The following is a 17960-nucleotide window of genomic DNA, read 5'->3' on the forward strand; positions in this document are numbered from 1 at the left end:
GTTGATACCAAAGTAACCTGCCGTGTTATAAATGTCCTCCGATCATTTAAACACTAAGCTTTACTTATGGCGTTTTTTTTATAACTTTTTTTCGATATTTCATTTTTTTTTGCCATTTTGTTCTTTGAGTACCCTATATCAAAGAACCAAAATGTGTATTTTTTTTCAATATATATAAGTGGTTGTTTTGTCTTCTTACTTATGTTCTTTTTTGTTTTTTAGTTGCTTGCTTGTTTTCTTCGTAATACTATGAATCTTCATAGCCTTTTTAGTTACGTTACCCGTTGTTAATACAACTGACATGGCCGGCAATATCCGTTATAATCAGCCTATATCATACCAACACCTTCCTAAGACAATGGAATATCCCATTTATGTTAATTTGCTGAAATTACACTGATATTTTGAACAACTTCAAGCTTTTTAATATTAAAAAGCCTTTTAAGTTTGCATTATAACACATTTTCAGAATTGCTAAAAGCAAGGTTTGAACACTGGTACATTATACACTAACACTAGGATCCACAACATGCTCATATATCAGGGCACAGTTCTTTAACCCCAATACATTTATGTACATTAATTGAATGACCTTTGAAAATTTGGTACAAAAACTCATACTCTGCAACTTGAGGTCCAATGTTGTACTACCAGTGTTTCATTGAGGTTATTGAACTATGCCATTGGGATGAGGCCATTGTGGTCCATAGTGTAACTACGACAAGTGTTTACATGTACTTGGTACACACACACTGTACAGTGTATGTAGTAGTACTACCTTTACCCAGGCTCTTCATGAACATGATTGCATAACATAATTATCACAATGTAATTAACAACAGTTTTGGTCCCATAAGTTCTCTTTCAGATCAGATGAACAATTTTTCAATTTTTTTTCAATTTGTCATTTAAGACAATGTGGAATGAGAGCATAGACAGTGTAATAAATTAGGTTTTCCTATACTAGCCGATTGTAAAGAATCCTACATTTATAAAAGATCTTAAGGCTCATAACATACATATTTTCATTTTGCAGTTGTTCCCCCAAATGAAGAACAATGCGTTAAAAATATCCTTTAAATCACAAAATGCACAGAAATCGGAAAGTTTGTAGACGAGATTTGTCTTGATGCTGTTTATAAATCTACCAGTATGTCAAGGATCAACTCCAGATTAGGCTACAATATTTTGGTCTCAGATGGTCAGATCAACATAGAATTAAGAAAAAGAGAGTTCAGTTCAGTATACATTCTAGCAGTCTACTCCCCATTCCAGAAAAATACAAAAAAAACCATTATGAAGTTCTGCCAAATGAAACAGCTCAATCCAAATTTTGTTTATTCAGTACTATAAACTGGAGGTTTGTAAAGAATGAACAATTTTACTAATTTCTTGAAATTAAAGTGAAAAACATGAATTTTCAGCATGTTTTCTGACAATCAAGTCACAAAATTCAAAGACTGGAACAAGTCTAAGCATTCAAAATCTTCAGTATATGCCGAAATTTTCACTTTTTTGTGTTACTTTAATTAAATGATTGCAGTGGTTTTAAGAATGAAACAAGTCTTTTCCAAAAATTAGAATGCATAAATTGAAATTAGGCATCATGCAAGACTTGATTGTCACAGCATGATTTTGAAATTTTGACCCTTAATTTATAAATTTGGCCAAATAGTGAAATTTTACTTTTATTGCCAGTTAGCAGTGCTGAACGAAATAATTAGGATTGAGCTGTATTTAAATCATTTGGCAAAAGTTGAGATTTTTTTAATCTCTACGACTTGGTGCTGTATTTTTCTGGAATGTGGCGTACTACCAGTAATATAGCATGGGTCATCTGATAGCAGGATAGGGACATACTTGGGTAGATGTCTCATTTAAACTAGACCATCACGGCATGTTAATTAGGGTTAGGGGTTATGTTAATTAGGGTTTGATATTATCATATCATGAGGGGGTGGTCTTAAATGAGACATCTACCCAATACCCATACATGGGGAGCTGCTCTTTCTCCCCACCCCTTTTATTTTTTTAAGGGGGTACTACACCCCTGCCCAATTTTGTGCCTATTTTGGCATTTTTCTCAAAAATTATAGAGCATTGATGACAAGTAAGATATCTATATTATAGGGGCAAGGACTATAACTACTGCACTGGAAATTGTATTTCAGCACAGACAACAGTTGTGGAGTTACAGCCAAAAATGAGGGAAAACCAATATTTGATCTATAAATCAATAACTACTTGCCTTAAGTTGCTGAATTTTCAGTGCAGTAGTTGTAGTCCTTGCCCCTATAATGTACATATCTTACTTGTCACCAATGCTCTATAATTTTTGAGAAAAATTTAAAAAATAGGCACAAAATTGGTCAGGGGTGTAGTACCCCCTTAAATGGAATGTTCAAGTTTTTTTCATATGAAACAACATCAAATCATGCATTGTGTATTAATTATGTGACTGGCACACACTTTTGTTTATCTCATGTTGGGAAATACTAGAAGTACCTGAAATAGCCGAATAATTTTTGTCATTTGTTTGTGATGAACAAAGAACATAAATAATTAGTGAAAATGTGTTAATTAAGATCAAGACAACCTAGCAGCATGTAAAAGATATCACAGGGTGGGAAATTAAATAAGAACCCTATGAATTATAGAAAACTACATGTATAACTATAACTATTATTATGTTCTCTGATCCCTGCAAATTTGGACCTATAATATCTTTGTTATTTTTATGCCTCCACCGGAGGTATTATGTTTCCTGGTTGTCCGTCCGTCCGTCCATCTGTCCGTCCGTCCGTCCGAGCTTGCGGGTGCAATATCTCGGAACTGATAAGATGTACAGTGATGCAATTTGGTGGAGGGATGGTCATTGGCGGTCTTCAAATTCCAGTAGGTTTGGTTAGTGGGTCAAGGTCACCCAAGGTCATCTAGGGGTCATCTGAGGTCAAATTGGCAAAAAACGTCGTATGGGCATGAAACTTGGTGGGTACTGTAAACATTTAGAACCAAATTTTTGAGGGTCATTTTGGGGTCATCCGGGGTCACCCAGGGGTCATCTGAGGTCAAATAACTTAAAACTGTCATATGGGCATGAAACTTGGTGGGTACAGTCAACATTTAGAGTCAAATTTTTGGACGGTCTTTTGGGGGTCATCCGGGGTCACCCAGGGGTCATCGGAGGTCAAATAACTTAAAACTGTCATATGGGCATGAGACTTGGTGGGTACAGTCCACATTTAAGAGTCACATTTTTGGACGGTCTTTTCGGGGTCATCAGGGGTCACCCAGGAGTCATCTGAGGTCAAATAACTTAAAACTGTCATATGGGCATGAGACAAAATGGGTCAAGGATCTTTCATTTGTTACACTTTTTCTAAAAACCTACACTGTCATCTAGAGATGGCCAGTTCCTAGTGAAATTGCACCAGTTAAAATGATACGCGTCAAGGTGGAGGCATTGCGGCCGACGCTTTGCGTCGAGAACCGCGCAAGTCGAGAACCGCTCTAGTTCTCACTTATTGAGTACCATATCAACAGGTCCTTCTTTAGTGGACTATTCCATTGTTACAAAGGTAGTTAGCACCATTAAATAATAAAAACCGAGGTCAAAGAAGCTGCCATTTATACAAGTAATTTGATAAACCAAGGACATGTTATAATATACATGTAGACACTTGTTGGAAAAATAATGCTGTAATTTAGCAAATTAGTACAAATCACATTCAAATAGGTCTTATTTTGTCTATAAATTGGACCAAATAAATCATATCTTCATGACAGATATGGAGTATTTTATGCTCTTTGTAGGACAAAAATGAGTTCTTTTGGAACAAAATACAGAATAACATGTTCCTTGGCTCAACATAATTATATCTAGCAACTTCATTGAAAATCTCAGGTTTTTATTTTTATTCTTTTGTTTTAAAAAAATAAATAAAACTTACATAGTTGGCATAGCTTCACATAATATCGACGTTGCATATACATACAATACTAATTCAGGAAATTATCACCTTGCAATACTTCCGTTTGCGTAAATTTTTTTATATCATATACAAACATCACTGGAATATGCGCCATATGTTGTGGATTTGACACATGTGGGCGGTTGGCACATTGCTACAAGCATGAAAGTTCAATTTGGGATTTTTTCTAATCAATATGCTTCACCATGTAGGCCTAGTTATTAAATACTGCTTCATGTATATAGTAGAATTATGATTACACACATTGTTTTTTACATGATACTTATTAGTTTGTGCATCATCTTGTGATATCTCTTTCAAAAGCAAATTTTTACAACATATTATCCTTTGCTCTTTGGAAATGACCACGGCCTGGTGCAAAACTGCAAATTTAATATAGCACCCTGAAAACTGAGAAAATTTGGCAATTGCATATGACTGTAGACTTTTATTACATTAAATACTTGCCAAACATAAAAAGTCTTCTTTAGAGTAATATCAGAACTAAAATAATGCACTGGCGCACGACCAAACTGCAAAATAAGGGCATGAGACTCGGACCCACTACCTTTCTTTCGAAGTTTTCAAATTTTATGATTTCAATGTTGTGCAATACCCAACATAAAATATATATTTCATTGCTATCATGCACAAGCATGTGGACACATATAAAAATTTGGATTTCAATATTTATAGTGAGCAACATATTTTTTTTCAACATTGCTCAGTTTCGTCTATGGTTTCATACATTAATGTCACTATAAACAGAGATATAAATCTATGCTATATATTAGTACATTTTGTAGCAATCACTCATTTTGTAATTTAGTGTAACCTTGCATAAATGGCAAATTGAATTATGGTTGAATTGAAGAATGGTTGAATAAATTACTTTATCAAACAGGAGATTATCGCCCCGATTCATCAGCATTTCCATTTGGTATTTTTTAATAACTGGCCAACAAAAAATATTTACTTTGAAACAACTTATTTGATTTGATATTTGAACAATTTGGTATAAAAATAAATTTTGTTTAAATTGGAAAGGTCATCCTACTAATAGTTTTACATGAAAACCAGAACAGCTGGGGGAGGTATTAATGATAAAAAAATAATTTTTACAATCTACAAAAATTGTATATAGGGCCTATAATTATACTTTACATTTGTGGTAGTGGACAAGTGGTATAACCGTGCATCAACTATGGGGCGTGTCTATAGTTTCACGGTACAGGTACATGTATAATACTGCAACCAGTTATTTATCGCTGCTTGTTGACCCAATACAAAATGACAATAGATAACAATCGGGAATCCCCTGAAGTTATTCACTCAACTGGAACGCAAAGATCAAATTCCAGAATTTTCTCAAATTTGACAGCATGTCGTAACTTGTAGTAATTGCACTTTTTGGGTGGTGGTGGTTATGTGATTCGTAACTTTTGGATGATATAACTTTAGAAATTGGAAATTTACACAACAAAAATGGCAAGCAATTAGGCTAATTCCAGTGATGTTTGAATAGAAAATTACAAAATGATACACATTTCTTGCAATAAACAAAAGTAAACCTTGAAAAATCCGTGGCTTGGTTGAGACAAACGTCGGTCAAACTTGGTCGTCATATTTTGTCGTATACATAAGATTGATACTTGCACTTCACATGTAGAATTCTGGCGATGTTGGACTGCTCGGTAAACTTCCATGATGTCGCATCGCTACTTCCAGTTGTTTCTTGAAATGATCGCGCTCTTTCTGCACACGCTGAAGTTCATATTTAACCCGAGAAAGTTCAGATCTCAAAGCCAATTGTTCATGTTCTAAATCCAATCTTTGACGCAGCCGTTTAGTGCGACAACTTTGCGCGTATCCACGATTTTTCAAAGTTCGTCGTTTTTGTTTCAATCTCATAATTTCTTCCTTTTTAAAACCGCGAAGTCGTCGATTGAGCTCTCTAACGCTCACTGTAACAAGTTCACGATCCGTAAATATTTTGTTGATGTTCTTTTTAGTTTTAGTACGTTTAGTGTCTGGTTGTTCATCTGATGAGTTGAGCGGAGCACCTGACATTTCTGAACTGTTACTTCCATCTTCCGTGCAGTCGTCAATTGTCAGGGCAACATCACTCAGCGCATCCGATTGATCATCATCATCATCATCATCTTCATCATCATCATCATCAGGGTAGTCATTGTAGTCATCTGTTCCATCAGGCGAATCATCAGTCCATACATCCCCTGGATCATCGCTTGCACTACTGGGCACGCTGCCAGGGGACATCAGATGTAGATTCAAACCTTCCATATTCACTGTACTTGAAAGCCAATAGAGTTCCTCTAGATCAGGTTTGCGCTCCTCGGGACTGGGCGCTACATCATGACAGGGAAGATTCGGTGAAGGGGTAGACTAGTGCACGGGGACTCAACCATTGGAGTCAGGTATCCCGTACTGCTACCGCAGTTGCTGCTGCTTAGACGTTGCTCCCGGACTTGGTGCTGCATTATCAGCTGGGGTTGCTGTTGCTGCTGCAGTAAGTGACAGGTGGCCATCTGCACAATAGCCGCCGCTTCCTCTTCTCCTCCCTGCTCTGTATCATCCTCTTGTTTTACTTCCAGAGGTAAAAGATCAAAATCATTGATATACTCCATGGCAAGAGCCACACTACAGCTATCCAAAGCGTCGGCAAATACATCCGTAGTAGTGTCGGCCATCTCGCTCGCTCATTAAAAACTACTCTACCCAGAAGATTAAAAAGTTTTTCAGTTCGTGGTTGCAAAAAAGTCTCTATCTATGTTTTGGCGTCTGCAGATCGTCAAGCATGAGCCATTCAGCCGTACGCTGATCCACCCGGTTGTAAACTGAAGGTAATGTTCGATACCAGTTCAGTTTTACACCACTATACCCTTGTAGGGGGTGAGGTTCCGAACGCACTTGTGTGTGCGTTGGGGGCAGGCGAGATCAGACCACTTGAAGCAGATCACGAATTTGAGACGATAGGCCTGTCCCCAATCCTCTTGGGTGTAGCCATTCGACGGTCAAACGGAGGAGCAGGCCGTCGAAGGTACGTGCGTAGGCCTTGAGAGACAGTTTACAACAACCACAGCTGTGGTGCAATCACTGATACCAGTGTCGTGCGTATTCCCAGTTGTTCATCTGGTACACAAACAGTGTGCATAAGACTGGGAAACCATCGTACCACGACTCCAGTCAGTGCTATATTTAGCGGCCTTGGTATCACTTGTAACCAATCAGCGTTCAGCTATTATTAACATAACAAGTGATTGCGCACGGTGATGTGATTAAAGGGACAACTCCTGGGGAGCTGAATTTTAACGTAATTAAATAAACATATGTTTCACAATTCGAGTGGATTAATTAGTTTTGATGGTGAAAGGTTTTGCATTTGGGATGATACTCTGAACTAACTTTTCAACACTTAAATACATGTACTTAACTTTATGAGTCAATAAACAGTTTTAATAAATTTAATAATAATAATATTACATGTACATCCATTTTGGCCAATTGTCTTCATCTGAAAGTCAAATAACTAAGTGACTTCATGAAAACAACAGAAGACCAAATGGGATTTAATTTTATTGGTTATTTTGTAAATCTTTCCCCTCCTGGCTACCACTGCTGTCCAAAGGGGGGGTAGTTCTTGGGGTAGTCAGTGGCATAGCCAGGACTTTTTCAGGGGGGAGAGGCAAATTTCTAGGGGGGAGCTTTGACGAAAATGGGCTATTAAAAAGTTTGCAAAAAAGGCCCACAGGGAGAATGACTTCTCATAGGGTAGACCATTTTAATTTATCATCCCTCTGACCATGGAAAATCCACCAATCCTGTTCTGATCCAACAGCTATATCACCGGCGTGTCCAGGATCTTTTCCTGCGGGGGGCTCAGCCCCTTTTACAGATTTATGCGGGGGGCTTGATGGCTGAAATCGCCAAAAAACGGCTGATTTTACATGATTTTTAACAAAGTGCGGGGGGCTTCAGCACCCAAAGCCCCCCCTGGACACGCCACTGTATATAATGGAAAAATGTGGATTAAAGAGGTTGAGTCTACTGGTCTACATGGTGTATGTGTTTAGATATATATGGTGGGTCACACATCACAGGGTCATGTTCCAATTAGAGCAGTCACTTTTTTCTATGCATGGAAACTACCACCCCCCCCCCTTCTTCGATAGTCTTTTCTTTATTTTTTCGGACTAGCAAACCTTTATTTTCACTACAGAACAGTCCCACGATATAGGCCTAAATAAAACGAGTATTGGGAAAAGATCATTGTATGTAACTCATTAGAAGAGGGGTGAGGTTGTAAAACAACAAGAGCAGGTTGTTTGGCAAATGGCAATATATCTGTGGTTGGACTGAGACCAAGGGCTAGACAATTGATGATCCCCTTATTAATAAAGTATGCTAGATGTCAAGTGTTATTGGAGACACATAATAACCAGACTCTCCTAATGTGAACACCAGGGATGCAGAGTTGATTATAATTTTACATCTTGTATGGAAACAGGAGGATGGATGATAGTCTTGACCCTGACATGCCCTTCATTGATCACCAGGACTTTAATAACCTTGGACCTGAAATGCACCCTGCCCTGGATATACTTGTGTACTATTTCTAATTATCTCCTCTGACCACCACACTGACCACCAAATTAACACAATTAATCTTGACACTTGTAAGTCTGTTGCTAGTCAACAACAATCTGCCCTTGACCTCACTTGCACAACTATTTGTATTGGTTATAAAAGGAATTTTCATGTAACATTTTTTCCTGTGTGGCACACTTTATATCTATTCTTATATCATGCTTATCAGTCGGAGACAAAAATGTGGTTTCTAGAGTTCCCACTTGTGTGCCGTTTCCCATTTCCCATGATTACCTAATAATCGACTTCGACAGGAAAATCACTGGATGGTCACTCAGTCACTCTGATTACCATGAGCAAATGATGAGTGCAGTTGCACCTTTTACATGGTTTTCAAACTATCATGCCGGGGTGATGACTTGTTGGAAGTTTTTGTACCATGGGTGTGACACCCTCTCCCCAAATAACGCCATACTGGATTAGGCTCTTCACAATCAATTCTTAGTTAACTGTCAAACGCCCCCGGGCAAACGCCTGTGTCCAAAATTGCAAATTGCAAAATATTTAATTATTTTATTGATATTTTGCATTTTGTCCTTAGTTTAAAATTGCTTTTAATGACTTTTACTTGCATGAATCATATCAACAATAATGATGAATAAACCAACAGCATAACTGCGCCTTATACTATGTGTAAAAATAAGCATAGTAATAAAATAATTAAATGCCGGCTCCAGTCAAAACGGGTTGATAATTGGTTGTGATAACTAATGCTAAATAAAGAAAATAATAGATAATTAATGATTAAAAGTCACCTCATCCTATTTTAAAAATCTTGAACAGTAAACTCGGAATCAATTGTGAAGGGCCTTATTTACTTAAAACACTTATCTCACAGCACAGGTATTGCTTAATTGATTATTCATCAAAGTTTCTACTCTCAGAACATTTTAATACCGTAATTAGATTAATTCCATAATAATATTAAACTAAAAATATGATGGTTCAGTGCAAGATGTGTATGTTTGTACCAAACATGGCAAAACGTGATACAGGGTGTACAAAAGTATGTGATAGGGCTGTTTTATTTCTCAACACTTGACTGCTCCCATTCTTGATTTATAACAATTTGCAAATTACACCTCATTTTTAAGAGTCACACAAACTATAAATTTTATATTCAACATCATGACAATTGATGCCTCATGCTCAGTTGTTGCACGTTCCAGGATCTGTGGTTGTTGGTACTCCAGATAGACCATCGAATCATCAATTTGTATCTTTGGAACAGATTGAAAATGAGATATTCTCATAAAGGTACAATTACCGAATAGGGGGGGGGGGGACTTGCTAGACTTGAGTCCAGTCCTCGTTTACAGAGTTTAGGGTTAGGGTTTAGGGTTGGGGTAGGGCAGTCTTGTAATAAAGCTGGTAGAGTTGCACCCTATTCGGCAATCGCTCCCTCATAAAATTCTTATATTTCAAAAACATAGCAAATCATTTTCAAAATTGAAAAGTATATCGGTACAATCAGAATAGGGCGCAACTTGCTAGACTTGTGTCCAGTCCTAGTTTAGGGTTATGGTTTAGGGTTGGGTAGTTTTGTAATAAGACTAGCAGAGTTGCACCCTATTCGGCAATCGCTCCAATATATCCTAAAAGCTGCTTTATTCTTTTATTACTGAGCACTCTTTTCCTTCTGACTCATTGGCTCAGTTGGTAGAGCATCGGTCCAGTGATCCCAAGGTCCCAGGTTCAAATCCTGGATGGTCAGTGATTTTTTTTTCATTGTCTGACATTTATGCATGTATGGATACTTATGCTTGCATTAAAAACCTTTCTCATATTTAATTAATTTGCACATAGTTTAACTTTATTTTTTCGAATATGATTTTGGAATGAAGCTCCTTGGATAGAGGGCAGGTATTGAACTGAAGGCCTATAGATAACATCACTGCTCTTCTCCATCTGACTCATTAGCTCAGTCGGTATAGGTCACAGGTTCAAATCCTGGATGGTCAGTGATTTTATTTCCCACTGGCTGTCATTTATGTATGTGGATACTAGAGTTTAAAAACTTTTCTCATGCTGTTTGATTGTGCTATTGCATAGAGTATGTTCTACTTCATGTTTGATGAAGATATCCAAAAAAAGTTTCCACTGGCAATACAGTTCTTTTTTGGACACTGTGTATATGATCCGGGATATGATCCAACAATCAAGCTTCGAAATAACCAGGCATCTAGGAGCCATTTTCCAATGGTCATAACATTTTGGCTCCTGGTCCACACCAAAATCATATGAACCAGACTCTACATTTTTTTTAAAATAGAGCCTGGTAGTTAAAGCAGTTTTGTATTTAATGGGTACAATTTAAATTTAAATGACTCTTAGCTCTTTTAAACAGCCTCCTGGTTCACTAGATAATCTCAAGACCAGGAGCTGCTTTTTCCAAATGTGTGGCTCCTGGTCCAGATCTGCTGCTTATTTTGAAGCTTGCCAAAAATACAGTTAATATTTTAGGGACACTGTGTATATGGTGGTAGGCCTGGGTGGTAGGGCATCATAAGAAAAACAAAACAGTAATCATTATTGATTACAACTATTTTCAAACATATAAGTAATTTAGGTACATGTATACACATTCATTGTGAAACTTTTTGACAAATTGTCATTCGGGGCTATTTATATTCTTCATACCCCATTAATATACTGCATTTTGTTTACTTTTCTGTGTATTTCTTCCTAATTTCCAATGTTAACTTCCCAATAACCTTTAGCAGGCGGCATGCTGCAATCTTAGCAGATTATTTCCTTAATTACCTTATTGACAATGACAATAGTCAGTAGACTGATACAAATAGAGAAATATCTCTGTTCTACATGAGTAATAATTGCGTGAAGAATGTGCAATGCATGACCAAATGAACAGGGTATTTTAATGGGTTTTAAACCTCCATAAACAGATGCATATTACACAGTATGTTGTTAATTGTATAATAATGGGTGAGTCAGTTAATGATTGCAGCCTCAGCTAGCCTCGTATGGTAGTCCAGAGTATTAAAGCCATATTGTAACAATTCCATAAAAATAGATTAGTATTTCTTTTCCATAAAATGTTAGCTTTTACTGTCGACTATGTCACCTTTTAATTTTGAGCTGAAAAACTGAGTTAAAGCAAAGAAAATTGGAATTTACTACCAGCACTGATGTCACCAATGCATGTCATCGGTTGCGAGTCTCGCGACTTTATATGTATATAACCGTCCAGCACGCCATGTACGTACTATGTTATGAACATCGCGTATGCGTTTGACTAATATTTCCATCTAATAATTAAATTTGCAGGGTATGTTATATATATATACAATATAATCATATAATCATATATACAATATAATCATGTAAAAAACAGAATTTTGAAAAATATTGAGGGTACCAAAACCAAAAATTTCTTGCAGATTAATTCGTTTAGCAAAAGTATCGTCAAATTTGAATTTTTGTTCTTTTATACCAGAACAAAATTACAACAGTGGCCTATGGAGCAGTGTATACATATAATCATGCGTAACTCGAAAACGCAAAATCAGAATCAACTCAAATTTTGGGAACAAGCTTGTTTCGTGGATATCTACTGACAAATGTTATAAAAAGAGGATGCTAGGATTACAAAATCCTCCTTTAAGGGGGGTACCCCTCGATAAATGTGTGTCTATTATTTTGCATTTTTCTCAAAAACTAATAACACAGTGGTAACAAAAGTTATGTATATTATAGGGCAAGGAATCAAATTACTACACGGGAATTTCAGTGACCCAAGACAAGTGGTTTGTTATTTATGGTAAGAAATTAGGTACCGCTAGGATGTACCTCATTTCCGATCATAAATACTGAACCGCTTGTCTTGAGTCACTGAAATTTCAGTGTAGTAATTGGGATCCTTGCCCCAATAATCTACATAACTTTTGTTACCAGTGTGTTATTATTTTTTGAGAAAAATGCAAAAATAGTCACAAATTTACCACAGGGGTGTAGTACCCCTTTAATAACAGTGGAGCTCTAAATTACGATACTAAATTCGAAATTGCTGTTATCCTACAAATAATATTTTGCTGACTCCAATTATAATTAGGTTCAAGTTGGAACTTGTGTAAACATTGAAAATATGCAAAATGCTCATTTTTTGCTCATTAACTAAATGTATTTAAAGGAGGATTTTGTGATCCTAGCATCCTCTTTTTTATGACATTTTCAGCAGATATCCATGAAAAAAGCTTATTCCCGAAATGTCAGTTGATTCTGATTTTGCGTTTGCGAGTTATACATGATTATGTTTATTACACTGCTCCATAGGCCACAGTTGTAATTTCGTTCTGGTATACCAGAACAAAATTCAAATTTGGCAATATTTTTGCTAATCGAAATAATCTGCGAGAAATTTTTGGTACATAAACATTATGTAACCAGTGGTAACCAGTGGTATAAGATTTATTTAAGACAAAATTTACATGAATCTGTAATTTATATACTGACAGTATAAATTGTCTACAACTTCGTCAATACTGCTGGTTTTTTTTATGTTTTGGGGTTTTTTTTTTTCGTTTTTTTGCCAAATTTTTCATTTAAAGAATACCAAATGACGATTTGAATGACACTTCACAGTTTTTACCTTAAAAAGTTGCAAATTTCCTGAATTTCTTCAGTATAGTGACTGGGGGAAAGATAGAGGATTTTCCCCATCCCCATACTATCCGGGTGCTATCACTCTCTGTCACCACATTAGTTCATCCCTATTGTCATAAATGGGGTGGTCCTTTACAGCTTGCCAATAACATGGAAAATGAGCAAAATAATTAATAGTTGCACAACCAATAATAACAATGTTACCCTTTCTCTGCTCTGATGTTAAATGTAAACAACAGGTTTTGAATTGAGTAAATGGGATAAAATTTTAATCAAGTTTCTGTTCAATCAAGTTTTGAATAAAAAGCACATTCAAAATAAGTACAAATATATCTGATATTGGTTTTGAGGTTCTTAACAGATTTTTAAATAACATTATTTTTCACAATGTGTTTCATGGTAAAATCTATGGTTATATGCATAACCTATATGTAGGCAGCTGATGGTAAATAGTATTTCCAATTAAATAAATAGCAAGTATTGATTATGAAATCATGCTGTCATCAGCGATTTCACTCATATCTATCAATACACAGGCCACTCAAACTGTTTAATTAAGTTCATACTTAGGGGCGCACCATTAGATTTCCAGCCGGTGGCATGGCATGGGAGTTTTTGAAAATTGAAAAAACAAAAAAATCAAAACCAGTCAGGCACCGTTCTGCAAAAATGGGGGGGGGGGGTGCCCCCCTAAATCCGCCTCTGTTGCTAGGCAAACCAAACTTGAGTTTTGAGTCAGCCTGGCATAAATTTCAGCAAAACTTCCAAAATTATGCTTTTGAGCTTTTTTCAGGATGAAGTGTATGGATGACTTATATTTTGTGATTCAGAGTGGGGTTTGTCAGGGGTTGAGTTTTGAAAATAACAGCTAGCATGCTACAAATCGGACTTATGGAAATGTTAAGGCGGGCTGTGCTATAAATCGCACTCAGACAAGTGTGCGATCGCACTTGCGCACTAACTCAATCCCTGATGGGGGTGTGTGTGTTTAGGGTGGTTTATGTTGTTGCTGGTTTTGTTATTGTGTTAAATCTGCTTTTCTTTTTCCTCACCTGATCATTAGCTCAGTTGGTAGAGCATCGGACTTATAAGCCGGAGGTCCCAGGTTCAAATCCTGGATGGTCAGAGGAATTGAAGAAGTAATAATAAAGTCAAATTGTTATCAATTTGCAAAGCAGTAGCAAATTTTACATTAATCATGAAATTGTTTATTATCTCACTTTGCAAAGCAACAGCAAAATTAAAATCAAATCGAATCAAGCCAATAATTTTGCGGAATGAGGTGTCAAAATATGAAAGACAACCTTATTTGGTAATTTAGGTTTAGTATCTGTAAGATATTGCTTAAAGCAATAATGTGTGATTTGCATAAAGAATAGATTCTTATTTAAATGTTTGTTTTCACTGATCACATTATCCCCTTTTAATTTAGAGCCAAACAAATGAGGTATAACAAAGAAAATTGCGATTCATTCCAATGCCTACAATGCGTGTACTAGTCGCTCGCCGATCGTATTACATGTAACTGCATGGAGCATCACGCTTGATGTGTGTACATACAAGCTGACATCCATGGTACATGTTAGCAAGTACTCGATCGTTGAACTCTGAATAAAACCGGGTTGACCCGGTTTTAATACAAAAAGTAAAATTTTACTGTTATTAAAGCACTTCAGGCTTAGTCTTTTACGTGGTATTTTAGTATACCACTGGGCATTATAATTATGCAAAAAGTAGAAATCCGACTAAAATTGTGGGCGTCGCTGTGAAGCAAATCACACATTATGGCTTTAAGTGCAGATACTTTTTGTTCACAGAATAGTTATACAATTACATGTAATATATCCTTATTCATTAGAGTACACTGAAACCTTTCCATCTAATCTATATCAATGATAATCAACTTGGCGACACATCAAAGTCTATTGAACCCAATGACTGAGTGAAATCATCCTCATCATACAAATGCCTGTACATCTTTCATGCAATTAATTTAATCAGGCTGGATGCTGGTAAAACTACTTTTGGGCTCTGTTGCTCTAACCCTAACCGCCTGAGGGCTTTTTGGCGACGGAAAGGGAAAGGATGAAGGAATAAAGAGAGAAAACAAAGGATGAAGGAATAAAGAGAGAAAACAAAGAAAGAAGTTGTTTGCTCTGGGTGGGATTCAAACCCGGGACCCCTCACATGCCAAGCACTGGGTCAGCGACACTTTGCCACGGGTCTTGGGCTTCGCTGGCCAGCTAAACCGTGCCTATATATCACTTAGGGCGATTAAGCGCATCACACCACATGGGATGCACGCATACGAACAGCGCATATATCAAGTAGTATTTTGTAGTACACAGTCCTGTTAGGGTTAAGGAAGCCTATACTGAGTTTCGATAGTGGTAACCTAACCCTAACCGCCTAAGGGCTTTTTGGCGACGGGAAGGGAAAGAATGAAGGAATAAAGAGAGAAAACAAAGAAAGAAGTTGTTTGCACTGGGTAGAATTCGAACCCGAGACCCCTCGCATGCCAAGCACTAGGTCTGCGACACTTTGCCATGGGTCTTGGGCTTCGCTGGCCAGCGAAACCGTACCTATATATCACTTAGGGCGATTGCGTCATCACACCACATGGGATGCACGCACGAACAGGGCATATATCAAGTAGTATTTTGTAGTACACAGTCCTTTAGGGTTAATATACTATCCAGAAATTTTGCATCAGCAACCTGCTGGTGCGCTTCATGCTCGATTTTAACGCTATGCGCTCAACATGTTAGCGAGTTAACATACTGTGGCTATATCCTGATTTTTGACAAATCCCACATAAATGCATCCGTTTTAGATAATGAGGACCCTAGGTTAGTTAGTGTTATCTTTGTATAAATCCTTTTGGGGGTCCAAGTATAGCGTATCAGTGTCAAGTTGTCTGAATGGGCAAAGACAACAAATTCCAGATGGGTATCATTTTGATCATGTGTTAATGTGATAATTTTGTGAGAAGCACAATTTTTTTTTCTATTGTACACTATTTTAGCCAAAAAGTAAGGTAAAATTTTGTGTTTACCAGGCCGATTTTCAATTTTACAAATTTTTTGCCCAAAATAAAGGTGAAAATTTCTTGTGTTTACCGGGACAATTTTTTGGGAGGGTGGCCGGGGGGCATGGGTGACTTAGCTAATCAACTCATTTAGGGTGTTCCCCCAATTCAGTTGTTGACACTTTTGAAATATACTGTAAAAATTGTAATTTTTATGGGACTATTTTTTTGTGCTTATTTAAAAAGAAGTTAAATCAGTTCAAAAGTTCTTTTTAAATTAACTCTTTTAAAGGAGGATTTCGTGATCCTAGCATCCTCTTTTTATGACATTTTTCAGTAGATATCCACGAAAAAGCTTATTTCCAAAATTTCAGTTGATTCCGATTTTGCTTATGAAGTTATGCATGGTGCACCAGAACGAAATTCAAATTTGGCGATATTTTTGCTAAACTAATTAATCCATAGAAGAAATATTTGGTACATAAACATTATGTAGCCAGAGGTATCCAGTGGTGTAAAAATCTCAACTTTTTTGGGAAAAGTGGGGGATGAGGCTGTGGATCACGAAATGCCCCTTTAAGCTTCCATAACATACACAAAAAGAATATATTTGTTTGTTGGTATTTACTGTTTGGATTGTGAAAAAACCAAAATAAACGGAGGACAAAAAGGTCCACTTCTACAGTGATTAAGCATAAAGTGACAAAAATGTGTATTCTAATTTCTATGCCAGAGGAAAAGTGTGTGTGTGTGTTTTCACACACATTTTAGCTCTGAAAATCTAAACAAAACGGCATGGTCAATGAGAAAAATATTGGGTTCCACTCTTACCAAAATCTCCATTTTGATGGAGAAAAAGTGGGCATGTTGATCTTTAAAAGTATTCTGAAATTTTAGCCATGGAAAAATCCATGTTTCAATATCCCGTCCAATGTCTCTGTTCATACAATGTCCTGTTAATGTTTGTTCATAACCTCATGAATATACGCAATGCATGTGACTCAATCAAGCGAATCGACTATTCAATTTAATTTTAAAAAAAAAGGGAAATGAAAGATAAAGTTCAAATTGTATATGTTTCCAACAAATATGATATTATACATGACGGAATCAAACAAATTGAAAAGTGATGTTTATTAATGAGCAGGGATGCGAGAGTTACCATCCCCAAAATGAAGTTAATGCAGAGATGCCAAAAAATCCTAAACTTTTGCGTAGTTTAAAGAGTGGAGCTGTGTGTGAGGGAGATTAAGAGTTGAATTCGTCCATGTAGCTGTGTGGCTCAAGGATGCTCCACCCCTACCCCACCCCCATTTTTACATCCGATTCACATTGAACTCTATTGTCAGTTTTTGACTTCAAAAAAGCGGAAACCTCCGAAAAGCGGGAATTCTCATGCCTGCAATACTTTCCTTTTTTTCCAGAACCTTTCTGGGAATAAAAAAAAATCGGATTTTCCGGAAATGTGGCATCTCTGCATAATGACTTTGCATCAGTTTGATTTGCTAAATGTTTAACAATACCCTCAAAACAACCGATGTGCAGTCATTAACCTCGTTTATTCCATCACGGATACTGCATATATAGCTGTAAAGGTGTTCGTTAGTGATTGGTCACATGTTAGTGTTTTCTCTTCACCCTGAGTGAGCAAGGTTCAATCTTTATCTAGT

The 17960-nt window shown here is 36.7% G+C and overlaps 1 protein-coding gene and 1 non-coding gene across 2 annotated transcripts; one reads left to right on the forward strand and one right to left on the reverse strand.

Annotated features, from left to right (window-relative positions):
- Positions 1-3520: 3520 nt before the first annotated feature.
- LOC140135604 (transcription factor MafB-like) lies at positions 3521-7374 on the reverse strand. The gene is given in 2 exon segments (XM_072157147.1): positions 3521-6370; positions 6373-7374. Coding segments are annotated over 2 exon segments (1050 nt in total). The 5' UTR covers positions 6683-7374; the 3' UTR covers positions 3521-5630.
- A 6941-nt stretch (positions 7375-14315) lies between these two features.
- On the forward strand, positions 14316-14388 carry Trnai-uau (transfer RNA isoleucine (anticodon UAU)). The gene has a single exon. It is a non-coding gene; the product is annotated as a tRNA-Ile (tRNA).
- Positions 14389-17960: the final 3572 nt, after the last annotated feature.

The sequence above is a fragment of the Amphiura filiformis genome, chromosome 16, assembly GCF_039555335.1.
Source record: "Amphiura filiformis chromosome 16, Afil_fr2py, whole genome shotgun sequence".
NCBI lineage: Eukaryota > Metazoa > Echinodermata > Ophiuroidea > Amphilepidida > Amphiuridae > Amphiura > Amphiura filiformis.